Source organism: Pan paniscus, chromosome 9 (genome assembly GCF_029289425.2).
Source record: "Pan paniscus chromosome 9, NHGRI_mPanPan1-v2.0_pri, whole genome shotgun sequence".
Taxonomy (NCBI): domain Eukaryota; kingdom Metazoa; phylum Chordata; class Mammalia; order Primates; family Hominidae; genus Pan; species Pan paniscus.
In genome coordinates, this window is record NC_073258.2 from 28,762,129 (window position 1) to 28,785,427 (window position 23,299).

Consider the following 23,299-nt stretch of genomic DNA (forward strand, 5'->3'; position numbering starts at 1 on the left):
TGTGTGCTGATCTAGAAAATTATAACGTACTAGAATACAGGTCTGTCATTTCTATTGCCTCAATTTCCCAATAACAGAAACTCTGGGCTATGTCCTCTTTTTAGCTTTAAGTCAAATTTTCTTAAAAAAGCACCCTTTCAATTTTCATTTAAGAAAATGCAATCTTGAATTATGATACTAGGGCTTCAGGCAGAGCAGTAAAGAGTCATCTTCATTGTTTTAGAATTTTTTGGTGGAATAATTTTTATTATTTAGTTATGAGGCAGGGCTGTAATGGTGAAATCTTTTAGTTTTATCTGATTCCACAAATATTTTCTACTAAGAAAATACTACTAAAATACAAATTAAGGCTACTTAGTAAATGCCTCAGGATGGCCAAAAATTGTAAGAAAGAAAACCTTTGGATGATACATCCTGTCTACATTTCTGCTACTGGTCTCCTTCTTTTATGATTCTCCTTGACAAAATCCACGTGACAGTAATTTTGTGTAACCTTTTGAAAGATGAATTTGTCAAAAGGCTAGGATGTAGATGACACTTGCTGTTTAATGCCTTTTTGCTGTTAGTTCTATACAGAAGTACGAAGTGGAGGTATGTCATCCATAGGAATGCCATCACGTGCATTTTCTTCACTTTCTGGCATGGCTGAATCATTCAAAGTTGGATTGTAGTAGCTAGAATTCCCAAAACTCACATCATAAGGTTCCGGTGCATTGTCTAATCGCAGAACTAAAAAAGTAACAAAATAATACTGTTTCACAGTGATACTCTGAAAGATTCATGTTCAGGCATCCACCAAGTTATAGGAATTATTCTAGATGAGAAAATAAATATATTTTTATATGGGCTTTTTAGATTTTAGTTCTAAAATTTTAAATAAGTAGATGTTTTTCAAGCTTCATTTTTTTATAAGACTAAGAGTACAGTTTTACTTCCAAAATTTTACTGTTGATGGACTCAAAGTAAAGGAACTAAAGAAGAGACTAGTATAGTACATCAATACCTTGCATAAAGAAGTGTAGACCATACCTCATTGACTTTTGAATCTTGTGATTTCAAAGCCTTGTCAACATGTTCAGAATTTGTCACTTCTGGTGTAAAATTTTTTTAAGTGAAGTCAATAATTTTTAAATTAATGTTATTATTTTACCAAATATCACAGTATCTTGATGGCTAAACCATTTAAGGTGGAGGAGATAAAAGAAGTATTTGTGGGAGCTTATGTTTTCTTCTGATCGATTCAAGTTACCATGTACTTGATGTTTTCTGATTGTTGATGTGGAAATTTAGTTTTCTTTTTAAACGAATAGTCATTATTTCCTAAAGATCTTGAATTCATTTTCAAAGCAAAACTGGACATGCTCTTGGTATCTTAAAGTACTACATGCAATAACTAATTATTAATTACATCAGTAAACTATTCACTTAGGTATCATCATTTGCTTATCTACTTATTCCTTTAGCCATCTGTTTACAAATTGGGCTCCCAGGAACCTTAGGTCTTTGGGAGAGGTGTCTCAAAGCTGTCTTTGATGGATAAAACAGTTGTTGTGGATTGTGTTATTCTTTTATGCCTCTATCACAGCAGTTTAGATTGTATCAATTTTTGATAGATTGAGTTTTTACATGAGATTACATGTAAAGGCAAGATTCAAAGTTTAAAAAATGGTTGAAAACCACCGTTATAAATCCTATCCTTTAATTTTTGAAGAATGGTACTTTTTGTTTTGTATTAGTTCCTAGAAACCCATCAGAATTCAGTTACATTTATAATTTACAGATTTGGTTCTGAATACGAGAAATATATCAGTTATATCTGAACTCATCGAAACTCAAATTCAGTAAGACTTCATCAATGGGACCCACCAGAAGCATTTAATTATTTGTTATGGTGACAAGAATCCCTTGTGCAAACCAGAAAACACATATTTTTTTCCCTGAAGTATAAAACTGCAGATGAACCAAGCATTAAAACAAATATCAAATTGATATTATATTATTAAAGCACAAACTGACAACCTTATTTTTAGTATACATATTTCTCATTCATAGATATTATGGTTGGCCTTTTCCATCATATGAGTGGAAAATTCCTGAATTAAGGTACAATGTGACTGTGTGTGCAAATATGCAACTTTTAGATGCTTTGTTTTAGAGCCTCATTAAGATGGTTAATGGAGGGCTGCTGTATCTGTATAAACTTTAAAAGAGCTCCAAATTAGAATCAATCTTTGTTCAAATTACTGCTACTTAATGATCTAACAATGGCAAGGAATAGCTTTGCCGTCACTTGCTAACAAAACTGGTCATTTTTTCTGAATGTCCTACCATTCATTATCTTCCAATTTTATACATATGTTTAGATTCTTGGATTATTATTTAAAACCAATTTTGATGCAATGAGCAACAGTTCAAATGTTTTTTAAATTTCACTCACAGGTCTATAATTATTTTGGTTTTGTTCTTTGATAAACAGAAGGTGGATCAGAATAAGTCTTTAGTTTGTTCATTCATATGAATTCTTTTGGAATTACCTTCTAGGCAATGCAGTGAACATTGGCATCCTCATTTAATTAAAACCACTGTGCCCAGGTGAAGTATTGAAAATAGATTTTACCTGGTTCATTTCTGTCGTCATAAAGTCGCCGATGGGAAAATGAATCCGTTTTCCTTTTTCCACACAACAAGTAGCCCACAAGAGTAAGCAATGAGACACCCAGAATAGCACCTAAAATGGCCCCGAATACTATTCCTGTATTTCTATTTTCTACAGGACAAAAAAAATTTAAAGAAATATAAAATAATTATTCAAAGAACCGAACTCTATACATGTGAACTTTCCATATACCAAAGAATGTTTAACATTTTAAAATTAGATAATGATGTGTTTCTGTGTGTGTGTGTGTGTGTGTGTGTGTGTGTGTGTGTGTGTCTTATAAAGTACTATTTGGGATATATGGGCAAACATATTTGTTGATAAAACCACACTTCTAATTTTTAATTACATTGAAATACTTCTAAGTCTTAGCTCTATAGCCGTGTCTTGTGTCTTGTTCTTATTAACATCAGTGGCACTGAAATGCCATGTGCATACTCCATTAAGATCTAATATCAGTGTTGAACTTTAATGATGAAATGAACTTTGCACTTGTTTCTGTAAATAATTCAAAGGTTAAAAGCCAATAGGAGTAAGTGGGTAATAGAAAATGAGTCCATGATAAACAAATAAGAAGTCACTACAAGGAAAAATCAGTGTATCCTGATAGAAGGTATTTCCAAACACCACAAATAAACCAAGGCAAGATAACTTCAGTGCCTTGCATATCAAGAACAGTTTTCTAGGCCTGAGCTTATGGGAGTTCAAAATTTCACTGTATTATTCTTTTCACTCGGTATCTTATTTGAAGACTAAATTTTCAATAAACTAAATGTTCTCTGAACTGAAATTTAGTACATTTCTCTTTTTTTCTTCTCTTTTTTTGAGGGACTCATTAATTAGGTAGGCAAAGGGTCTTGCAGGGTCTCTGATTCTATATAAAATCTCATTTCTAAAAAAATTAATTTTCATGTTAGAGTACAGTAAACTTGGTACTAAAAGAGAAGTAAGCTAACTAAATTTTTTTTACATAAAATAGCAACGGTAAGAGTAAGTACTCAGTATTCTCAATATGTATATTAGGTTTAGATAGACAAAAGAAAGGAAGCATTTTTAAAAATGACAAGATATGTTAAAATCATAGTTAAATGTACATATACAATATATTGATCGTGGTATTATAAAAAGCCTATATTTCAGAATTTAAAACTTTTCCTACACACTGGCAACAACATTCAAACAGGAATTTGTATATATGATTTGGTTTTTACATTACTAATATAATCCTTAAGTAAACCACACTGGAAGTGAGTTCTTGGAGGAAAACAAATTATTAAAAAAAATTTCAAGGGGGGAAAATACATTAGACCTCAAAAAACAAAACAAGAATGAATTATTAAAACTTAGGTTTTTTTTTCATTTTATGGAAAAATGTAAAACAATTTTTATGTTTCAAATGGAAAAGATTGACATAATCCTTAAATGAAACATAAAAATGTCCACATAATAAATTGTTTGTGATTGTGACAGATAATTTATAAATTCATTACTTTGTTCAACTTTTTAGAAACTCATATATATACTCATGTATATACATATATATATACTCATATATACACATATATACTCATATATATACATATATACTCATATATATATACATATATATATATATAAGTTCAGTTGTATAGTATTCACATGAGCATGTGAAATTTCAGGTAGTCTTTTCAAGATTAATTGAAAATTGTTACCTAGTATGTCAAAGCTGTACCATTGCTTCAGTCTCCATCTTTTCTTGACCTAACCTAACTTCACATTTTGTCCCACTGTCTCCTTACACTCCCAAAGAGAAATGACTAGTATATGTTCATTGAAGCCCTAAAACCACTTCACTATTTCTAGTGACTATAATGATCATCCCTCAAAAGTGAGAAAATCCATGCTATTGTGTTCTCTTCTGTTTTTCCAGCATGGTGATTCCTTAGACTTACTCTGCATGACTTATTTGGAATTTCAGTTTCACACAAAAGGAAAGTTAAATTCATTTATATTTACCTTTCTGGGGATCTGACGTATTTGGAAAGAGTTTTGAATTATTGGTGAATTTTAAGGTAGGCTGTAGAGTTGTTTTTTCTTGATAAGGGGTAAACCCAGTGAAGCTATCACTGTTTGTGGTAAGCCATCCACTTGGTTCCACTATCAAGGGGGTCACAGATGGAGAAGTTGGTTCTGAAGAGAGGATGCTAACTGTAATGGAACTGTTATCAGGAGTTTTCACGGTGTCATTGACCAAAGACCAAGTGAAGTTTTCTGAAGACAGAGCAGGTGTAGCATTGGGATGTGGTGAGATGGGCAAAGGATCTTCATCTGCTATAGGTGCATTCCAAGGCACTTTAGAAACAAAGCTATGGATCAAGGGAGGGCTTGTGGAAATGGTAGATGTGGGTTTTAGACTGCCCAAAGAATGCTCTGCTGACGAGTTACTGGAGAAATCTGTTATTCCGTAGCTGTTGTTGGGTAGATTCAAAGGAGGGGAATGACTCGCCTTGAGATTTGAGGTGGTTATATTTTCTTTATCTGAGTTTAAGTTTGCTTCACTTTCCAAAGAAATAGGTTTATTTTCCATTGTTTTAAAAACTTCTGCAATGTTCTGTGTTGTGTTTATGTCTTGATTTTCTTTTCCATGGCTCCCCGATAGAAGTGAATAAAACAACGTTGAAATCAACAGAATTTTGGCTAAGGCCAACATTGTAGGCTTCTTTGGTATTGGTTTTTTTTTAAAGGAATCTGAAAGAAAATAACCATCATTTGAATTCCTTAAATAAAACATTCTGAGTTTTTAAATGGATCTATATATTTTAAAGTGATAAAAATCTAGACATAATATAGAGGTGGTAATATCATATTTTTATTCCAAAATTGCTTATTTTGGATTATGTACTTAAATTAGTGCCATTGAGTACTGCTTTCCACGTAATCTTTCTTCCTTGCTTGCTTCTAGGGAAATGCCATGCAAAAACTTCCTCAAGCCACACACTGCTATTTCAAAGACCATTTAGCTTGGGAAAAGGTGGAAGAAAACCATAAAAACCCACCCACTCACACATACATGTATATTTAAAACATGTATATGAACTGTTAAATAACATTTTAAAAATATTGTAAATATAGACCATGTAGAGCTGGCTGATTTCTTCAATCTATTTAAGAAAACGCATTCTTTATTTGAATTGTCATTTGAAATATTTATTATGAAAATGACATTACTGACTATACATTAAATGCACCATATATTAGATTTTTTTAAAGTGAGTCAGTCAGGAATACCCTTGAATACATTTTATTAGTATCTAGTTTGAATTATTTGAATTTGAATGTATCCCTTTTCCACAATACTTTTCATTTCATGATGTCCTTCTTGCTACTTAATCCCTAACTGGGGAGATTCAGAAGCCTTCTAGATTTAAGGATATTCTTTAATCTTACTCTCTTATTTTATAAAAGAAGAATATGGTTGGGGTGTGTGTGGAAAAATAAGCTAGATAATTGTAGATTGGGTCCTAATCTCCAGTCCAGGCACATCATTCCGCCTCTTAAGTGTGGAAGTGCCACAATTCATAAATAGGGTGATATAGGAAAATGTTTTGAAATCAGATTTATATTCAAATTCTGGCTTCTGACACAAATAACTCATGAAAAATAATCACCACAATAAGCAGTTGCTTTATCATCATTATAATTAACTTCAGAGTGTTGTTCTGAAGACTGAATGGGCTGACTTAGGTAGCAGCACTCTAAACAACATCTAGCCTAAAGTAAACACTTAATAGATGCTAACCTCCATTTAATATTCAAATATAATAATATATCTATAGTGTCTTTTTGGTTACAAAGTTTACAGTATCATCTTATTTGATACTTACAACAATCCCTTGATGTGGCAAGAATAGATTGTATTATGCCCATTTTGCAGATGAAGAAACTGAAGCTCACAATGGCTAGTAACAGAAGCTGGAAAATGGAAGAGGCAATATTTAAAGCCAAGTCAACTGACTCCAATCTCATTAGAGGCTAAAATTTGAAGTGCTTTTAATGGAAAATTTACTTTAAAAAAATAGACTTTTTTTTCTCAAGCAATAAAATCTGAGTACTGATTTCATGTTTTTGAATTGAACCTTATTTTTCACTGAAAGTCTCCATGCTGACTGAGAGAGGAAAAGGGAGGAGGTACAAGTGCTGTTACTTAGTTCTTGTATTGTGTGCCATTTCTCAACAGCTCTCTGAAATTTTTACAAATATTTTCAGCCTTGTTGATTTTTCATTAGGGTCTACAGAGCTTCTAAACACTCCCACTAGTTATGTGTTGATTTTAAGTAGCAAGTCCTCTCTTACATAATAATTTCTCACATGTGGTACAACGTAAATATATCTATAATATATGTTAGTTATCTTCAAAATCTGATACTTCTCTTCAAAAGCTTTTAGCAAGCAATTGCATAATCATATACTTCCAGAATTTTAGACATATTGTATCTTCCATGCCCTATGGTTATCACTTAAGAAAAATCTACTTAAAAAGAAAAGCTGGCAGACATATGAGAACATTCATAGCGGCATTATTTATAAGAGCCTCAAACCTAAGTGTTCATTAGTAACAGATTGGATAATAAACTGTGGTATATTCAGATAGTGAAAATTGACAGGCTAGAGCTGCATGCAACAACATGGATGATTATCACAAATATAATGCACTGCTTGAAACACCAGTAGTATTGTGTGATTTCATGTATATAAAGTTCAAAAACAGGCAAAAAGCTACAATGTTACGATTGGGAAAGGGCTTTATTACTGGAAGTAAACAGAATTGATTGGGTGGAGCATGGAAGGACGTTGTGTGCTGGTGATACTCTATTTCTCAACCTGGTTGTGATTACATAGGTGTTTGTATTTGTGATCATTCCGCTTATTGATATTTCATTCACTTTTCTGTGACAACTAAGAAATTCAGATTGTTCTAAAAATGTTTAACATAATTGGAAAGTATATTATTATTATGCATTTGATATATCAGCTGCTTTACATATTTTCCATTTAATGCTAACCAAAAATAAACAAATGGTGAAGAAGGGCTTATTAATCCCACTTTACAGATGATTAAGTGGGACATAAATAATGTAAGTAATGTGTCCAAGGACACACAGCTAGTAACTGAGAGATCGGATTTGGATTCAAACCTTGACATGTCTGATTTAAAGCTAGTCAGTATTCATCTTTGTAACATAAGTTGCAAAGGAATATAGAATTTGGTACACAGCTGCTTTTTAGAACTTCTTCCTACCATAGTTTTTTTTTTAATACAGCCTCTCCAAATTTAATTATTTTAACCAGAGCAGTTTATAATCCCATTTTTACAAAACACTGATAATATAAGTCTTTCTATCTTCAAAGAACCCATTAAGTACACTAAATATGCTTTTGCTGTAATTTAAGAAAATCACGACAACTGTCTATTATGGTTTCTAGATGGACATCTTTACCATGAAGTTTACAGATTAGCATTTACAAAGCATGAATGATTATCTCTGGCACCTGTAGTTGACCAATATTTACTTAAATTGATGCCTCACCTAGTGTGTTTAAAATATAATTCAGTTTAGTTTAAAAATAGTTATGTGTACCTTTTCAGAAACATCTCTCTCCTGTGAACTCTGCAAAGTTCACAGCAAACATAATGCTCCTTTTCATTATCTACTGCATGTGATCTAATTTGTCAATTGTACTTAGCCACTATCTTCAGCATTATTATGGCATTCGATTTATTTTCTCTATATCTAGTTGTTTTGCTATTTTTCTCTTCCTAATAAAGTGGTCACCAGTGGCGGGAAAAATGTCCTTAGCTGTTCTTCTATTTTTCTTATAATATCATGTGAGAGACATGGCATTGAGCTTTCATTCCCTGCCTGTAATGAAAATCTACACATCAAGAGTCAATAAAGTGAATTCTGTTGTTCCTGTTTCACCTTGCCTGTGACATTGAACCACCAAGGGGATCTCTCATTCCTTTACCCAGCTTTTGATTGTAACTTGAAAACCTAGGGTATCAACACCCCAAATGTGCGAAGCACTCTGTTACTGCCTATAATTTATCTCCCAGGAAAAGGAGAGAAATGGAAGAGAGGGGTAGTTCAGTATGTTGTGAATACTATTAAATATTTATGGTTTATTCAGAAATTTATACACTACAGATAAGGCTTTTGTGAAGACGGATTGTCCTGACATTGCAGTAGGGACAAGTTTGCCTCTGCTGCCTGGCTTCTAGGAGAGCCAGGTTACGCCACTTACTCAGGTTCCTTTCATCTTAAAGTCGTAGAAGCAGCCAGGAATTGAAGTCATCCGCTATTCAGAACCCCACCATGAAATTTTGCTGGAGTAAGGTCCAGGAGATTTGGCCGAAGTTTGACCTCATGCCAACTGAACAAAGCACATTGCAAGTGACAGAAGCCTAATGGAGGTGGGACAGCAACTCCAGAGGGCAACAAATGAAATCTATATATATTTTACTTTGGTGTGTGCTTTCCTTTCAGCCTCTCTCCATCTCTGGAGTTCAAATATCTAACTCTATGTTATATACTTGCTTTATAAAGCTGAAATGATGATGGATTATGGATGGTATCCCTGAGTGCACCCAAGTTCATCTGTCAGCCAGGTGCACTGTGGGGGCAGACAGAAGGTGGGATGAAAGAAAAGTAGAATTGCAGAGGGAGAGAAATCAGGAGAACCCAGTAATGATTTCACCTCCTGATCTTTGCCTCTTTTTGCATCTGGGTGGTAGCTCCTAAGAGAAATTTTGAAGTTATAAAATAGAGGTTTAGGATCATCACAAACTCGAAAACCTTCTAAGGGTAGAATTACTATAAAGTGAACAGAAAAAGAAAGGAGGATTTCCAGTTCCTTTGTGATACCTTAAATACAGATTCTAAACTTTCCTGTATATATTAACATTTTTTTGTTTTAAAATTTAACTAGTTTTAAAATATATTTTCATAGTGTCACTGTTTTAGAACAACTCCTCTACAGAGGGAGAATGAACACGACTTTCGCCTTCTTTGTTATTGGCACTGGAAAGTGGTTTCACATTACTACTTTTGTACGGAGGGCTGCAGAAGGTGATGAGAAAAAACAAAAACAAAAAACACCTCTGGCCAGTAAGGGAAGCAAACCCACATTCACTGTCCATATTTTTGCTTCCTTTTAAATGCATAAAGTCATTATTCTGTCCAGGCTCTCTGTTGAAATCGTGGGTCATACTTATTTTATACCAAGCTTTGGAAATAAGGAGATGTCCTGGTTTATGTCAGGTAATTAACCGATATAAGGGCAAAGAAATGCTAGTCATTCTAAACAGAATCAAAATCAGAAATCCTAAATAGAATCATCAGTTCAGGTATACTGCAGGCATAATATAAAAGCATGTTTCTATAGTAAAATCACTGATGACTATACATTGGGCTGCCTTTTCTCCAAGTTGTGTTTGATCATGTCTTCTCACAGATCTTAGGCTACAAATTAAGACAGATGGGTTTTGTTTGTCTCTCAAAGAAAACTCTGTCTGCTATGTAGCTAACATCTCAGGAAGAACTTGAGTGTTACTCTGAGTGACTTTTTCCAATGTTGGACAGTATTTTTAGTTTCCTAAATTCAAGAGCAACAATAAATGAGGACATAAGACATCCTTCTAAAAATGCCTCTTTTATGGGAGGGTTTTGGAAGCGTAACCAACTAGAAAAAGGATTGTGCCTGAGAAACTTAGGCCTCTCATTTTACTTTTATTTGGTGTAAAAAGGAAGAAAAAATAAAAAAGAAAAGATTGGCTTTCTTTCAAGAAAAAAACAAATTTCAGAAGTTTGAGAACATTATTCTGGCTAAAAGACTTAGGCTACGTAACTACAGGAAAAATGTAGAGTTTGTCATATGACCTGCTACCTTAGGAGTTTTCAGTCATAAACTTCAATACTTAAATAATTGGTGATGAGTGTCAAGCTTAGAAAGAAAGAAAGTTTCTCTGAAAGGAAAGTTCTAGATCAAAATTTTCAAGCATAGGGTTTCCAGCCTTCTGTATCATACTGTAATGTCTATAGGAGCAGCCTCTACAGATTAAATAGAAAGTAGATAAATGGAAATCAGCATCCTTTTAATAAAAAAAGAGGCTTATATAGCCACAAAATGAAAATAATTTTAGGAAATTTTACCACATTTTCATTTCCTAGGATGTTTTCTGTAGTAACTGATGTAACCTTTTAGATTTCCAGTGAAAGTTAGACATGTACACATATCATGCTAAATAATTATATGTACTGTACAACAGTTTCCCAACTTTTTAATTAAGAAAATCTTTGAAAAAGATTTATAGAAGCTTCTAAACTATTTTATTAGAAGATTTTTTCCAAAACTATTCTAATACTTAAAGCAAAAACCTCTAATACTTAAAGCAAAAACCTTTCAGCACAAATGCATAATTTAAATCTAAGATTCAATTTATATTCATGCTGCCACTTCCACTTTAAACATTTTGAAACCTTTACTAAGATCTGACTTAAGAAAATTCTATTTCATAGTCACGTTTGTTTTAAATAAGGCTTTTATGTAACTCTTCTGCTGGTTCCGTAATCTAGCAAATTTGGCAGTAATTTTTAAAGCTAACTCATTTAGGAGTGCAAATACTCATTTGGAAGGTCATTACTTAATAAAACAACTACTTGTCTCTGCAAGGATTGCCGTAGCTACTTGCCAGGCTGTTCTGTCAAAGTTGAGACCACTGCGATTCTCTTTGGTAAATAATCAAGGAAGAGAGAGAGTAGAGAGTGAAAGAGAGAAAGCGAGAGACCTAAGTGACCCAACGCACACTTACCTTCAGGCTTAGGAGTTATTTACAATCAGGAACTGAAATATCACAGTTGTCCTGTCTGAAAGGAATCTGTCGTGCATTAGAGAAAACAGATGGGTTAAGTGTGACAATGTCGCACTGAGCAGGAGGGTGCCAGGGAAACAAAATTAGGTGGGGCTGGCTGTATCTTGCTTGTGTAACAGAGCGCCCAGGAACCTGACTGACCTGCTTCTCAGCTGTAAGCATTAAGATATCACCTCATTCAGGCCTTTAACAACAACAACAAAAGCCCAACCCTCCAGTTTTCATAGGTTGATCGTTTTAGCTTTGGGACAAGGTATTACTCTCGTCAGCGGTAGCAAAACACGGGTCATCAATTTTTTTTTCCCCCTAAGTGAAAAAAAGGACAAAGATTTTGGCAAAGTCATCTGGTATAGCAGGAATTTCTGACATGTGCTGGGCCCCCCGGCTCCTTGCAGGTGAGGAATCCAAACAAGTCATGCCCTGCACTTGTTGCTCTATGCCAGCCCCACATTCTCTGAAATAATAAACAATTTTTCTGTACTCTAGTAGATTGCCCTATTTGTGTACTTAAAGCCTAAGTAGAGAAAATGTAGTGGGGTCAATAGTGAGGCGTCTATTCTGAGGTCCACTGAAATTGTTTTTTTAAGAAACTCCTACTTAACACAAAGTGAATTAGCAGCATATATTGGGATCCCTGAGAACGCTGTGAGGTGTTACATGAAAAATAATTATCACGACTGAGATTCGGTTTCTTGCTGACTTTCAGGAGTTTGGAGAGGAACTGGGGCCTGAGAATGGCCATGTGATCCTCACTTATCCTAGGAGCCTTCTCGATTAAGTAGTTTCTACCCTGTGTTCTCTCTGGTTTACTCTCACTTTAGAAGCTGGAGAATTTCAGAAGTGCCCAGGTAATGCTTGATTAAATACTAGAGTTGAATAACAACTTGGCATACTTCCTACACTTCCTTTCAGAGCTTATGAAAGGGAGAAGAGTGAAACTGGGATCTTCCGCACATCAGCATTTGGGGATGGCGCCAAGGCCCGTTCAGCTCAATATGCCTGAGGTTCATACTTGGTTTCTGCTGCACAAGGAGATAGGTTTTCAACTGCTGAGCGAGAAACGAAACTTTAGCTAAAATGCAGGAGCTAGTAAGCTTCAAATGGAATGCAAAGAATCTGCCCAGTTAATTGGCCCGAGGAAAGAACAAGGTAATTCTACAGTTTTAAATTTTCTGAAGCCCAAAGGCCCCTTCAGAGTTTGATTAGAAATTAAACCAACCCCTAAAAAATATTGTCTCAAAAGATATTTAAGCTGTCTCTACTGTGGTACGAAGAAAAGCAGGTTAAATTTAATCAAACAGTTACTGAACAGTGGCTTAATAAAATTCAATGGCTTATTTTCAGATTAGCCACTTTTTAGGTAAAAATCCAACTAAATATATTTTCTGTTTGTAGTTAGAGAACTGAACATGATTGAGCAGGACTGGGTGCACCTTTTCCCTAGGCCTTTTCTGCAATATGTGTGGGAATATCATTATCCCCTTCTGCCTTAACCATAGTAATTATGGCTTATAGCAGGCATAAACATTGCAATGCACTTTTGCTATAGCTCTCCGTTTTCACTGCCATAAAAGTCCCGCTAATTTCTCGTCTTGCTTTTTCCTGAAGACCCTTTCTGTGGGCCCAGAATCCTATTCATCATTGCCCTCCTTACAATCATAATCAATTGATTAGACCTCACCCTAGAGATAAACCTTACCTACCCTCACTGTCTTGAGCACATCTGGAAATAAACTTATAAAATGTAAACTGTACATAAATTTAATGCCTCAGTTGTTACTTAGCTCATTTAGTTGTTATCAGAAACCTTTGTTTACTCACGGAGTTGGAGTTAAAAAGTAATTTCTAGCCAAACAAACAAGTTTCACTGAGATACAGTCCTAGGTTCTAGGTAAGACCAATCCCACTTTAGACCTCCTTTCTCCAGAGGAACTCCACAATAAGAGATAATTACCTGCAATTTCATCAGCAAACCCAGCTGAGATGACACACTGTGCAGTGCTTGTATAATTTTTTTTGGTACTTACCCACTATGGTGCCTTTCATCTGGCACTCACCAATTGCTTTACACTCATTAATTACGTTTCACAATACATACTGGGAGGAAGAAAAACCTCTTCCTAGTCTGCAATGATAGAACCACTCACAAGTGGAGTTTCCAGAACACGAAGACACATGAATATCACTAATGGATCTGAATACAGAAGCAGACATAGCTTGGGACCACACTTCAAACTAATTGAAAACATTGTTTTGAATCCAAAAGAGCATCTTTTTGTACAAACCCTATAGCATCAAATCTTGATGCTGATGTCACATGTAGGGAATTTGCATTGATCAGATTCACTGATAGCATATTTAGTCTGATACAGGCTACAAGTAGAATTCATGTTTGTTTCCCCATAGGGACATGGGCACTTTAAGCAAAAAAGAAATATTTGAATAATAGTAAAATAAATTACATTATGAATCTATTATTTGAGAGTATTTTAATGATATTCTTTATAAATAAAATAGAATTTAACGGCTGGGAAATGTATTTGGGGATAACATTTAATTTATTTCAATATTCTATTAGGATAGAAATAGAGGGATTATTCTCATAAATGCTAACGTTTATTTATTATTCAAGTTTATCTTTCTCTGGTAAGTAATATGGTGCTATAATAAGATCTTCTTCACTTAACTATAACTTTTTGGAAAGGTCAAATGTTCCATTTTGGGGTTAAGGAAATTCTAGGACAATGCCCTTGGTTAAGCAGAGGTTATGATATTGCATATACATATATGCAAGTATACATACTAGCATGCATACATACATAAATGGTGAGCTAAAGAAAGTTGTAAACCTGATCAATCAACTAAAAATAACTTTAAAGGATAGATCTTTATGTGATTTGGGGCATTTAATTCGACCATAGTTAAAAGAATCGAATGATAAGACTATAGCAAAACCTGTTGCATTTCTATCTATATATTTATGTGAACATGTTTTCTTGGTAAACATTTTGAAATATAAAATATATAATTGAAAATACCATATTGTAACAATATAAAATATGAATTGAAAAACGAACACAAATCCTACTGACATCCTTAAGAATATAACAGTCTTAGATTTTGCATTTAATATTCATTAAAATTTAAAATTGATTATATTGTTTTATTACTTCTGATGATTACTCAATTCTAATTGTTTTTTAAGGTAAGAGCCTAATAGTCACAAGAAATTTTAAAAATTTAAACAATTTCTATCTCATTTTAAAAATTATTTTAGAGTACTATGCAAGATAATCAACACTTTCAAACATAAATATATATTAGAAATATTTTGAAGTAGAAATTGAATGGAAATAGATTTAAAGATAAAATGAACAATTTAAATTTTGCAACAGATTAGTGCTTTTTAAAGGTATATTTTTAAAGAGACACAATTAGGTATAAAATACTAGTATAAATTTATTTTAAAATGTCCATTTTTATAAAGCACTGGAAATCATAACCTTTACAACTATTTAAATATATAATGGAAAGAAATTTTGTACAAGGAGATAAATAATTTCACAAAATTATTTTAGCGATTACACAATCATTTTCAAAACCACTGACATTGTGCAGCTATTAAATTCAGAGTAGTAAATCCGACGTTTTCAATAATTTCTATGTGATGTCTAATAGGACTTGAAGCTGTTCATAGGTTTAAAATATTTTCTTGGGTATTTTTTCTGTATTATTTAGGGTCTCACATAGTGTCCACTATATCTTTTTATCTTCCCTTCCAGTTCTAGCCAAACAAAAACAAAAAAGGTAGAGGATAGCGTTGTTACAAGTTGATGGAAACATTTAAAAAATAAACAATACTTTCTTCAGAATGATGCTTTTGCTGACATGATCATAGTCCGCACATGTTAGCAGAAAGACTTTGTCGCTCAAGTGGCCCCATGAAATCTTTATTCAGTGTTAGCACTCTGGGGCTCTGTCTCCGGCTAGATTCTCCAGATTTATAATCACCAAGGAAGCAGTGTGCTGGGTAGAACAAGCTCAGGCTACCACGTCACACTTTCTTTGTTTTGAATCCTGGTTTTGCCACTTAATGGTTTCATAACCTTGGATAATTGCCATCACATTTCCAAGAATATTTTCTCATTTGTACAATAAAGAAAGCGACACTACTTCTTAGTTGTGTGTGGAGTCAAGTTAAAATATATAAAGTAATTGTGTGTTACTGGACACTTAGTAGTCAAACTCAATTAGACTTAATTAATTATAAATATAATAATTTTTTTGGAGATGATAAAAATTGAGGCTTCAGTATCAGCATGAATAAATGTTGAGAGGAATCCAACTAAGTGTACAAACACATATTAAATTATTTTGAATTTGCATCTCTCAGCACATAGTAGTTACTCAATGAATATTAATTTCATGAAAAATGAATGAGTAAACTCTTCTTTATTTTTACCTGAATTTTTCCCTGCCAGAGAGGCTTTCTCTGATCACACTTTGTAAAACTGAAACCCTTTTTTCCTGACCTATTCTCACTCCTCCCTGCTGCATTTTCTTCATAGCACTTATTGCCATCTAACATACTGTATATCTTATTTATGTATGTATTTCTCATCTAGTCCCATACTAGAAAAGTCAGCTCATGACAGCTTACATTTTTGTCTGTTTTCTGCATTGCTTTATCCACAGGGTTAGATTAATGCCTTGCACAGAGTAAATGCTGGATAAACTTATAAGTGAAAGATTAAATGAGTGAATTGATAAATGATTGAATAAATATTAATATGTTTGTCAACAATAATAACAAAAAGTGAATATACTATTCATGAGACAGCTGTAAGTTTATTTTTTCTTCTTTTTAGAATATTCTTCTCAACGTTGGCCCATTCAGATCTGAAACTTGACTTTTTTTTCACTTAAGGACATTCCTTGGCCACATTTATATGATTGTGAGCAGTTTTCTTTGGTAGGTGATTAGTGATAGGAGCCATTTCACAAGAAGAGTTGGCCTTAACTAGAGATGCAGAAATCTTCTAACATGTAAGAATGTAGAGGATATGGACACAAGGTTAGATAAGTGGGTAGATATGGTTTTGGTGGTAGTCATGTAGACAGAAAAATTGTCAACTGAGAGTAATGGGAGTATAGGTATCAGATATTTTTTTAAAAAAGAGAGAGAAAGTGGCTGGGCATGGTGGCTCACGCCTGTAATCCCAGCACTTTGGGAGGCTGAGGCGGGCGGATCACCTGAGGTTAAAGACCAGCCAGGCCAACATGGGGAAACCCTGTCTGTACTAAAAATACAAAAAAAAAAATTAGCTGGGCGTGGCGGCAGATGCCTGTAATCCCAGCTACTTGGGAGGCTGAGGCAGGAGAATGGCTTGAACCCGGGAGGCAGAGGTTGCAGTGAAGCTGAGATTGTGCCATTACACTCCAGCCTGGGCAACAAGAGAGAGACTCCGTCTCAAAAAAAAAAAAGAGAGAGAGAGAGAGAGAAAGTATTACAGCATGGCAGCCTCAAAGATCTACTCAAAGTTAGGAATCATTAATATAAAATAAAACAATTTACTCAGAATAGCTGTGCTTTTTTCCAGCTATGTTAATGTGCATGAGTACAAATCGATAGTAGATGGAGTGATGGGTTTAACTAGGGTTGTATTTAAACCATGGGCTTATGACAAACTGAAACAAGAGCTAGAGAGTTGAGGGCATTTGCACCCAAGTGAGTATAATGATTGCCCATTAGGATACATAACGACAAAAGTGAAGGCACAAAGGGAGGAAAGGATAGTAAAAATATGATAGGATCAATGAATTGATAATCTGGCTCAAGAGAATGTTGGAATTGCAGTTTATAGGGATTGAACTGGAACTATGAATGTAATTATTGAATATCATGGAAGGCCTGCTATTATTGATCAAAAGTATGTTGTGGGAGCACATGAGTGAGACCGAGTAGGAGAAAACAGTTTTGAAGATAGAGATCAAAGAACTGGGAAGCCAGGGTACTAGAAAGATTATCTGTGTATATAGCAATTTCCAAGAGTCGTTTTGGGAGTATGTTGATAAGAGTTATATTAAGACATGAGTTTAAAATCTTCATAGATGTTAGGTAAGTGTCTCCAGGAGACAGAAGATGACTACCACAAGGAGTGGCAGTAGGAAGCATGAATTGATAATATGAGATTCAAATCTGTAAATTGTTTAGGAGGGAGGAAATATGGTCCTAAAGCAGCAATGAGGAGCAAGAAATTCACTATCTCAGCAGTACGTATTGACATAGGAGACAAAGAGCTATCACTTGAGTGTGCTACATGGAAAGTGGGGTTTTAGGGGAGTCCCAGGTTTCAATTAGAGTAAGAAGGTGAAGGGATACAAAAGGCTTTGCCTTGACTTTGTGTAAAAAGGGAATAGTGAATTTGTTTCAAAAGTTGGGAAGGAGCGGGCGATCATCACAAAGGCAATCCCTGTTCCTGGTGGCATGAGGATCAGTTCCTGGGGAGTGAGGGATGATCTGGAAATTGTGGGCTCATTGAAGTAACTGATAGGAACAGGGTTAAATGTACGATTATATTAGTCTCGATGGACCAATTGTGCATGTTCACAGGCAGAAAGCTGTGTGTAGAATATGGGGATAGAGGCCTATTGCTAAAATGGAGAGTTATAGGCTCCCTGTAGATTCCTGCTATTAGAAGAATTCTGAAATAGAGCCTTTTCTTTCCAGCACTCAAGTGACTCTTCAACCTACAAATGGCAGCCTTGCGGGAAAATGAGACGGCTCTCTTTAACAATACGTGATATTCTGTTTTGTGGAGATACCATAACTGATTAATTCCTGTGAGATGAAGTGTACTGTTATAGCAGCTTTATTCTTTTAAAACCCTAATTTTGTTATATAGTCTAATCTGTTTAAGCAACTCTTGCCCAATTTATTAACTATCAACTATTTTTACATGGACTTAACTTATTAAGTGAGGTTACAACCAGGCATAAATACATTGAAGTGGCAAAACTGACAGTTTGATGATATTATAACTTATCTTACCACTGCTAGGAAAAGATCCACATGATTTATTAATGCTTTCTAAAAAAGCATTTAAGGCAGGTAATTAGAAAATCCTGGCATATCTAATCTGTTTCTGTCTAGTTAGAAAAAGTTATTATAGCTAAATTATAACCTCAGCAGCAGAGTGTTCTCACCAACGAGCCATAACTTGAAGCAGATAGAGTGAGGAGAGTGAGATGCCTGGGAAGGTGTGTACACTCTGAGGAAGAATCTTGATTTGTTCCTTGGCTCAAAAGTAGGGACAGAAGGAAAAGGAAATTTATTCATGACCTGAAGAAGATTTTGAAATCAAGTCCACAGGCAGCAAATAACAATGACAAAAGACTTACTCATCCATTGAAAGGACTATACATACCTCAAACAATTTGCAGGGAACATTGAAAACATATGGTTAGCTAAGTTGGCAGTTCATACAAGCTCTTTAGCTACAGAAAAGGAACTCAATTTTTGTGCTGAATTAGGAGAAAACAACAGATTAGATATGCTAGGATTTTCTATTTATCTGCCTCACTTTTTGTTTGTTTAAAAAGCAAAAGAAAGTATTAAGTCACGTGGATCTTTTTTTTTTCATGAAAAAGATCCAATTAAAGTTGTTATGAATCCCCTCTTTTAAATATAAGTACTTTAGTAACATTGAGGAGTCAGAGAAACCTGGGGCAGAGTCGAGTTCACTTTTGAACAGTATTATTACCAGTAAAAGAGCAATAGAACAGTTTCTTGCACATGAAGCTGGTATGAGGATGTAATGAGTAAACATGTGTAGAATATGTAACAACATGACTGGCACATAAGTTTTTAATGCATTATAGCCATTCATGAGAAGAGATATACAATTTTGGAAGCCCCTTTTAAGAAAAAGATTACAAAAATACCAATACAAAATGAGGTGCAAAAGTAATGAGAATGGACAAAATCACAAATTTATAAATTTTTTAAAACTCCAAAATAACATACACAAAAAGCAAAATCCAGAAGGTTAAAAATATTTTAATCAACTGACTGCTAAACACATCTCTGTAATGCTTTTTGGACTATATTTGTCTGCAAATTTAGAGATTTTAAATTATGTCTTTATATGATGTTTAAAAAATATTTTATAAAGGGAATATAAAAGTAATTCAGTCTTTCCTCTTTCTCTAGCATGGTTAATTCTGTTTTTATTATTGATAGTTTCAAAGTTTCTTTCAGCTTCATAATTCATCACTGGCAATATTATGTACATTTTTAAGATTGTTGTGAATTTGGCAAAATCTCTAGTGTCTTTCATAGATTAGTTGAAATTTTTACAATTTCCCATAGTTTCTGGCTTCATGTATTCAGATCTTATTTCTCTTCCATTACCTGTGTTGGGCACCATAGAACATATGTAAATTAACATACCACTCCTGAATAGAGAGCCAAAAGAAGGCTCTGATAATTATTGTTTCAGCTGGGTCTTCTTTTGAGAAGTCTCCAAGTCTCTAACTCTTCTGATGAAAACAGTGCTTTCCTCTATATTCAGACATATTTAACTACACTATATCTACAAATTCAGATATAGTGTTCTCTTAAAAGAAATATTTTCAGACAATTAAGCTATGAGCATGGATCATAATCTTATGAGTTTTGCCATAAAGCAAAAGTCCTCTAACAGACCAATGCAAAGATTTATATCTTAGTAGAAATGTTTATTTAAAAAAAATGGTTAGTAAATATTATTAGACTCAGAAAGGAAAGCATGTCAAGTCACAGGCCTTTGAACTGCTGATTGATGGGCCACTGGTGGGATGAGCAGCTCACCTCCCAGAAGTTCCTTGTCTCATTTAGCTGTATCAGAAACTTGCTTAAACGTTTTATCTGTGATGCTAATTTCTTCCTAGGAAGAAGTTACAGATTATATAGCCAAGAAAGTTCTATTCCAAATTATGTTTGAAATAAACCATGGAAGAAATTCAGCATTCCAGCCAAGTAACTTCCTCACATAACTTAACCTCTGAGAGTCTCGGTTTGTTTATATAATGAGTGAGATGGATAATGTTTACTTAGCCTGAGTTGTTTTGAAGATGATGTGACTTAATGTAAAAATATCTAGCACAAACTCAAGGACATTGTCAGTCCTCAGTAAATGCCAGTTCTCTTCTTTGGAAATATGGTGCAATTCCTTTTTTTTTTTTTTTGTATGCTCACTATAATGATGAACATACATAAGTTTGGGATTAAATTATTGACTCTAGAGGCAGCAGTTTTAAATACACAAGGAGAAGGCCGGACACTTGGTTCACGCCTGTAATCCTAGCACTTTGGGAGGCCAAGGCAGGTGGATCACCTGAGGTCAGGAGTTCGAGACCACCCTGGTCAACATGGTGAAACCCCGTCTCTACTAAAAATACAAAAATTAGCTGGGCATGGTGGCACGTGCCTGTAGTCCCAGCTATGTGGGAGGCTGAGGCAGGAGAATTGCTTGAACCTGGGAGGCGGAAGTTCCAGTGAGCCAAGATCACACCATTGCACTCCACCTTGGGCGACACAGCAAGACTCTGTCTCAAAAAAAAAAAAAAAAAAAAGGAGAAAAGAAACAAGATGCCATGCCATTTCCTAGGTCATGAACAAAAGATGGAAAGTATCATGTGGAAACTGACTGGTTGTGACTGAATTTTTATAAAAGTGAAACAATTGAAATATAAATAATTGACAATACCTCCGTTTTCCCTGGCAGAAAATTATCTTCATGCAGGGGAAACCAAGACAAAGTTCTTGGTATGTGTAACAACTAGAGTGTTAAGAAAATTGGTTATTACAATTTATTATGGCCTTCCAGTGGATTAAGCATAGACTACTTACAAATTGTCTCTCAATTTGTACAACATTCTTATGAATACAGTTTTATTATTCTCATTTTAAGTAGTAACAGCAGAATTTTATCATCGTTTAGTAATTTGTCCACGGCCAGATGATTAGAAATATATGCACCTTTCAAACCCAGAACATCCCTACTCTAATCCATGGTCTTTGTTCAGGAACAGAACACTGCTGTTCCTGTATGTTCTGAGGAGCATTATTACTTAATCAAAAAGATAATTTTCATTGCATTTATTTTAAAGGTGAAGTCAGTAATTTATTTTATAGTGATCGGTGTTTACTTACGGTGACAAGTACATTCTAACTGAGGTACTATATCCAGTTCCAGAGAAATACATATAGGTTGAAAAGGCAAATATTAGGGCTCTAGTACTGGCCAGTTTGAATAGATGAAGACCTTAGTTCTGGAGCAGTTTTCTAGAGCCACAAGTTGTTCCAGGGACTGACTATACAGGTATCTGGTCCTAGTGAAGGTTTCCTGGGAAGGATAGGCTAGCCAGTAAGGAGATGGAGGTCTTTAAGGAGTTTAGTTGTAGTTTCAGTTTGTGTTTTTTCCTTTGTAAATTAACAATTAGTATGGCCATACTTCTGAGTATTAGCAAGGTGTCAGTCCTGAATATACTGCTCAAGAAAACATACTTTGGATAGAAATACTCAAATTTTAATAGTAGCTCTTTATTCATGGTGGGATTGTTAGTGACTTTTATTTTCTTCTTTATACTTTTAATTAATTATTTCAACATATATTAATTAAAGGCCAACTATATGGCATGCACTCCTCTATCCCTAGATTTCAGAAGTAAATAAGACAAGGTGCTTACTCCTGTTATTTTTGTTGATGTTACATTTTTAATTAGAAAATATTCAACTGAATTAAAGAAAGTATATCAAATCATTGAATAGTAAGATGAGGAAAAGGCTTGAGAAAAATTAATATTGTGCTTTAAAATATTATATTGCATTTATGAAAAATACATGGCAAAAAGGTGACTAGTTTATCAAGTGTGGACACCTCCAATATTTTAGCAATTCAATTGAGAGTATTCATTTCAATTTGAATAAATGCTACTGAAATGTCTATTTAATATGCAAATGCCAATACAATATTGAGTGACCACAAGAGTTGCCTTTAGTGGGACTCTACTTCCAAGTTAAGAGTCTGCTCTGGTCAAGATTGAGTGAGAGTTCTCATTGTAATTTAATAAACATGATGATGCTTATATGTAGCTTCTTACTTCTTCAAGAAATTTGCAAGGCGGGGGAAAGATGTCAAGTCTGATTTCAGAAATTGTCAAAGACTTTCAATACTTAGGCTTCAAATGCTGGCTTTACTATCTTCTTTCTTATTTAATGTTTTTAGAGAAATGAAGGAAAGGGAAATTTGAAGTAAAATTAGAGAGAGATTCCGTGTCCTCGGACAGAGGAAATTTAACAAGACAAGCAGGTTTTGACCAACCAGTTCCAGATATTGCGCTGTGTCAAATACAGTTCAATCCAAATGTTCAAAATCTGCCGCTGCACACATATTTACAGGCTCTTCATATCAATTAGTCTACTTTGTGCTCATATAGAGAACTCCATGCATTACATTTCTATAAGGTGTTAACCAAAAAGACCGAGGAATTTTCCCCAGGCATGGAGATGTAAAATGTCCCATATTCATGGCTCTTTTGCCAAATGCAGAACCTGTTTAGCAAGGTTTCTATTTCTACCTCATGTGTAGTGGTGTTGCAATAGTGCATTGGGAAAGCACATTATGCTTGAGGATGATGCTGAAAATAAACCTGGGGAATGGAGGAGTCTTAAGTAGTACTTGGGTGCTGTC

At 34.4% G+C, this 23,299-nt stretch overlaps 2 protein-coding genes across 4 annotated transcripts in view; one reads left to right on the forward strand and one right to left on the reverse strand.

The window, feature by feature from the left end:
- Positions 1–23,299, forward strand: part of ANO3 (anoctamin 3) — a 333,485-nt gene that overhangs the window by 230,593 nt on the left and 79,593 nt on the right. The gene's annotated exons all lie outside the window — the stretch shown is intronic.
- On the reverse strand, positions 198–5,376 carry MUC15 (mucin 15, cell surface associated). Its single transcript, XM_034932305.3, has 3 exons — positions 4,652–5,376; positions 2,618–2,767; positions 198–729 (listed from the first exon to the last, which is right to left on the reverse strand). Exons 1-3 carry the CDS (start codon positions 5,343–5,345, stop codon positions 569–571), a joined length of 1,005 nt encoding a protein of 334 aa, XP_034788196.2. The 5' UTR covers positions 5,346–5,376; the 3' UTR covers positions 198–568.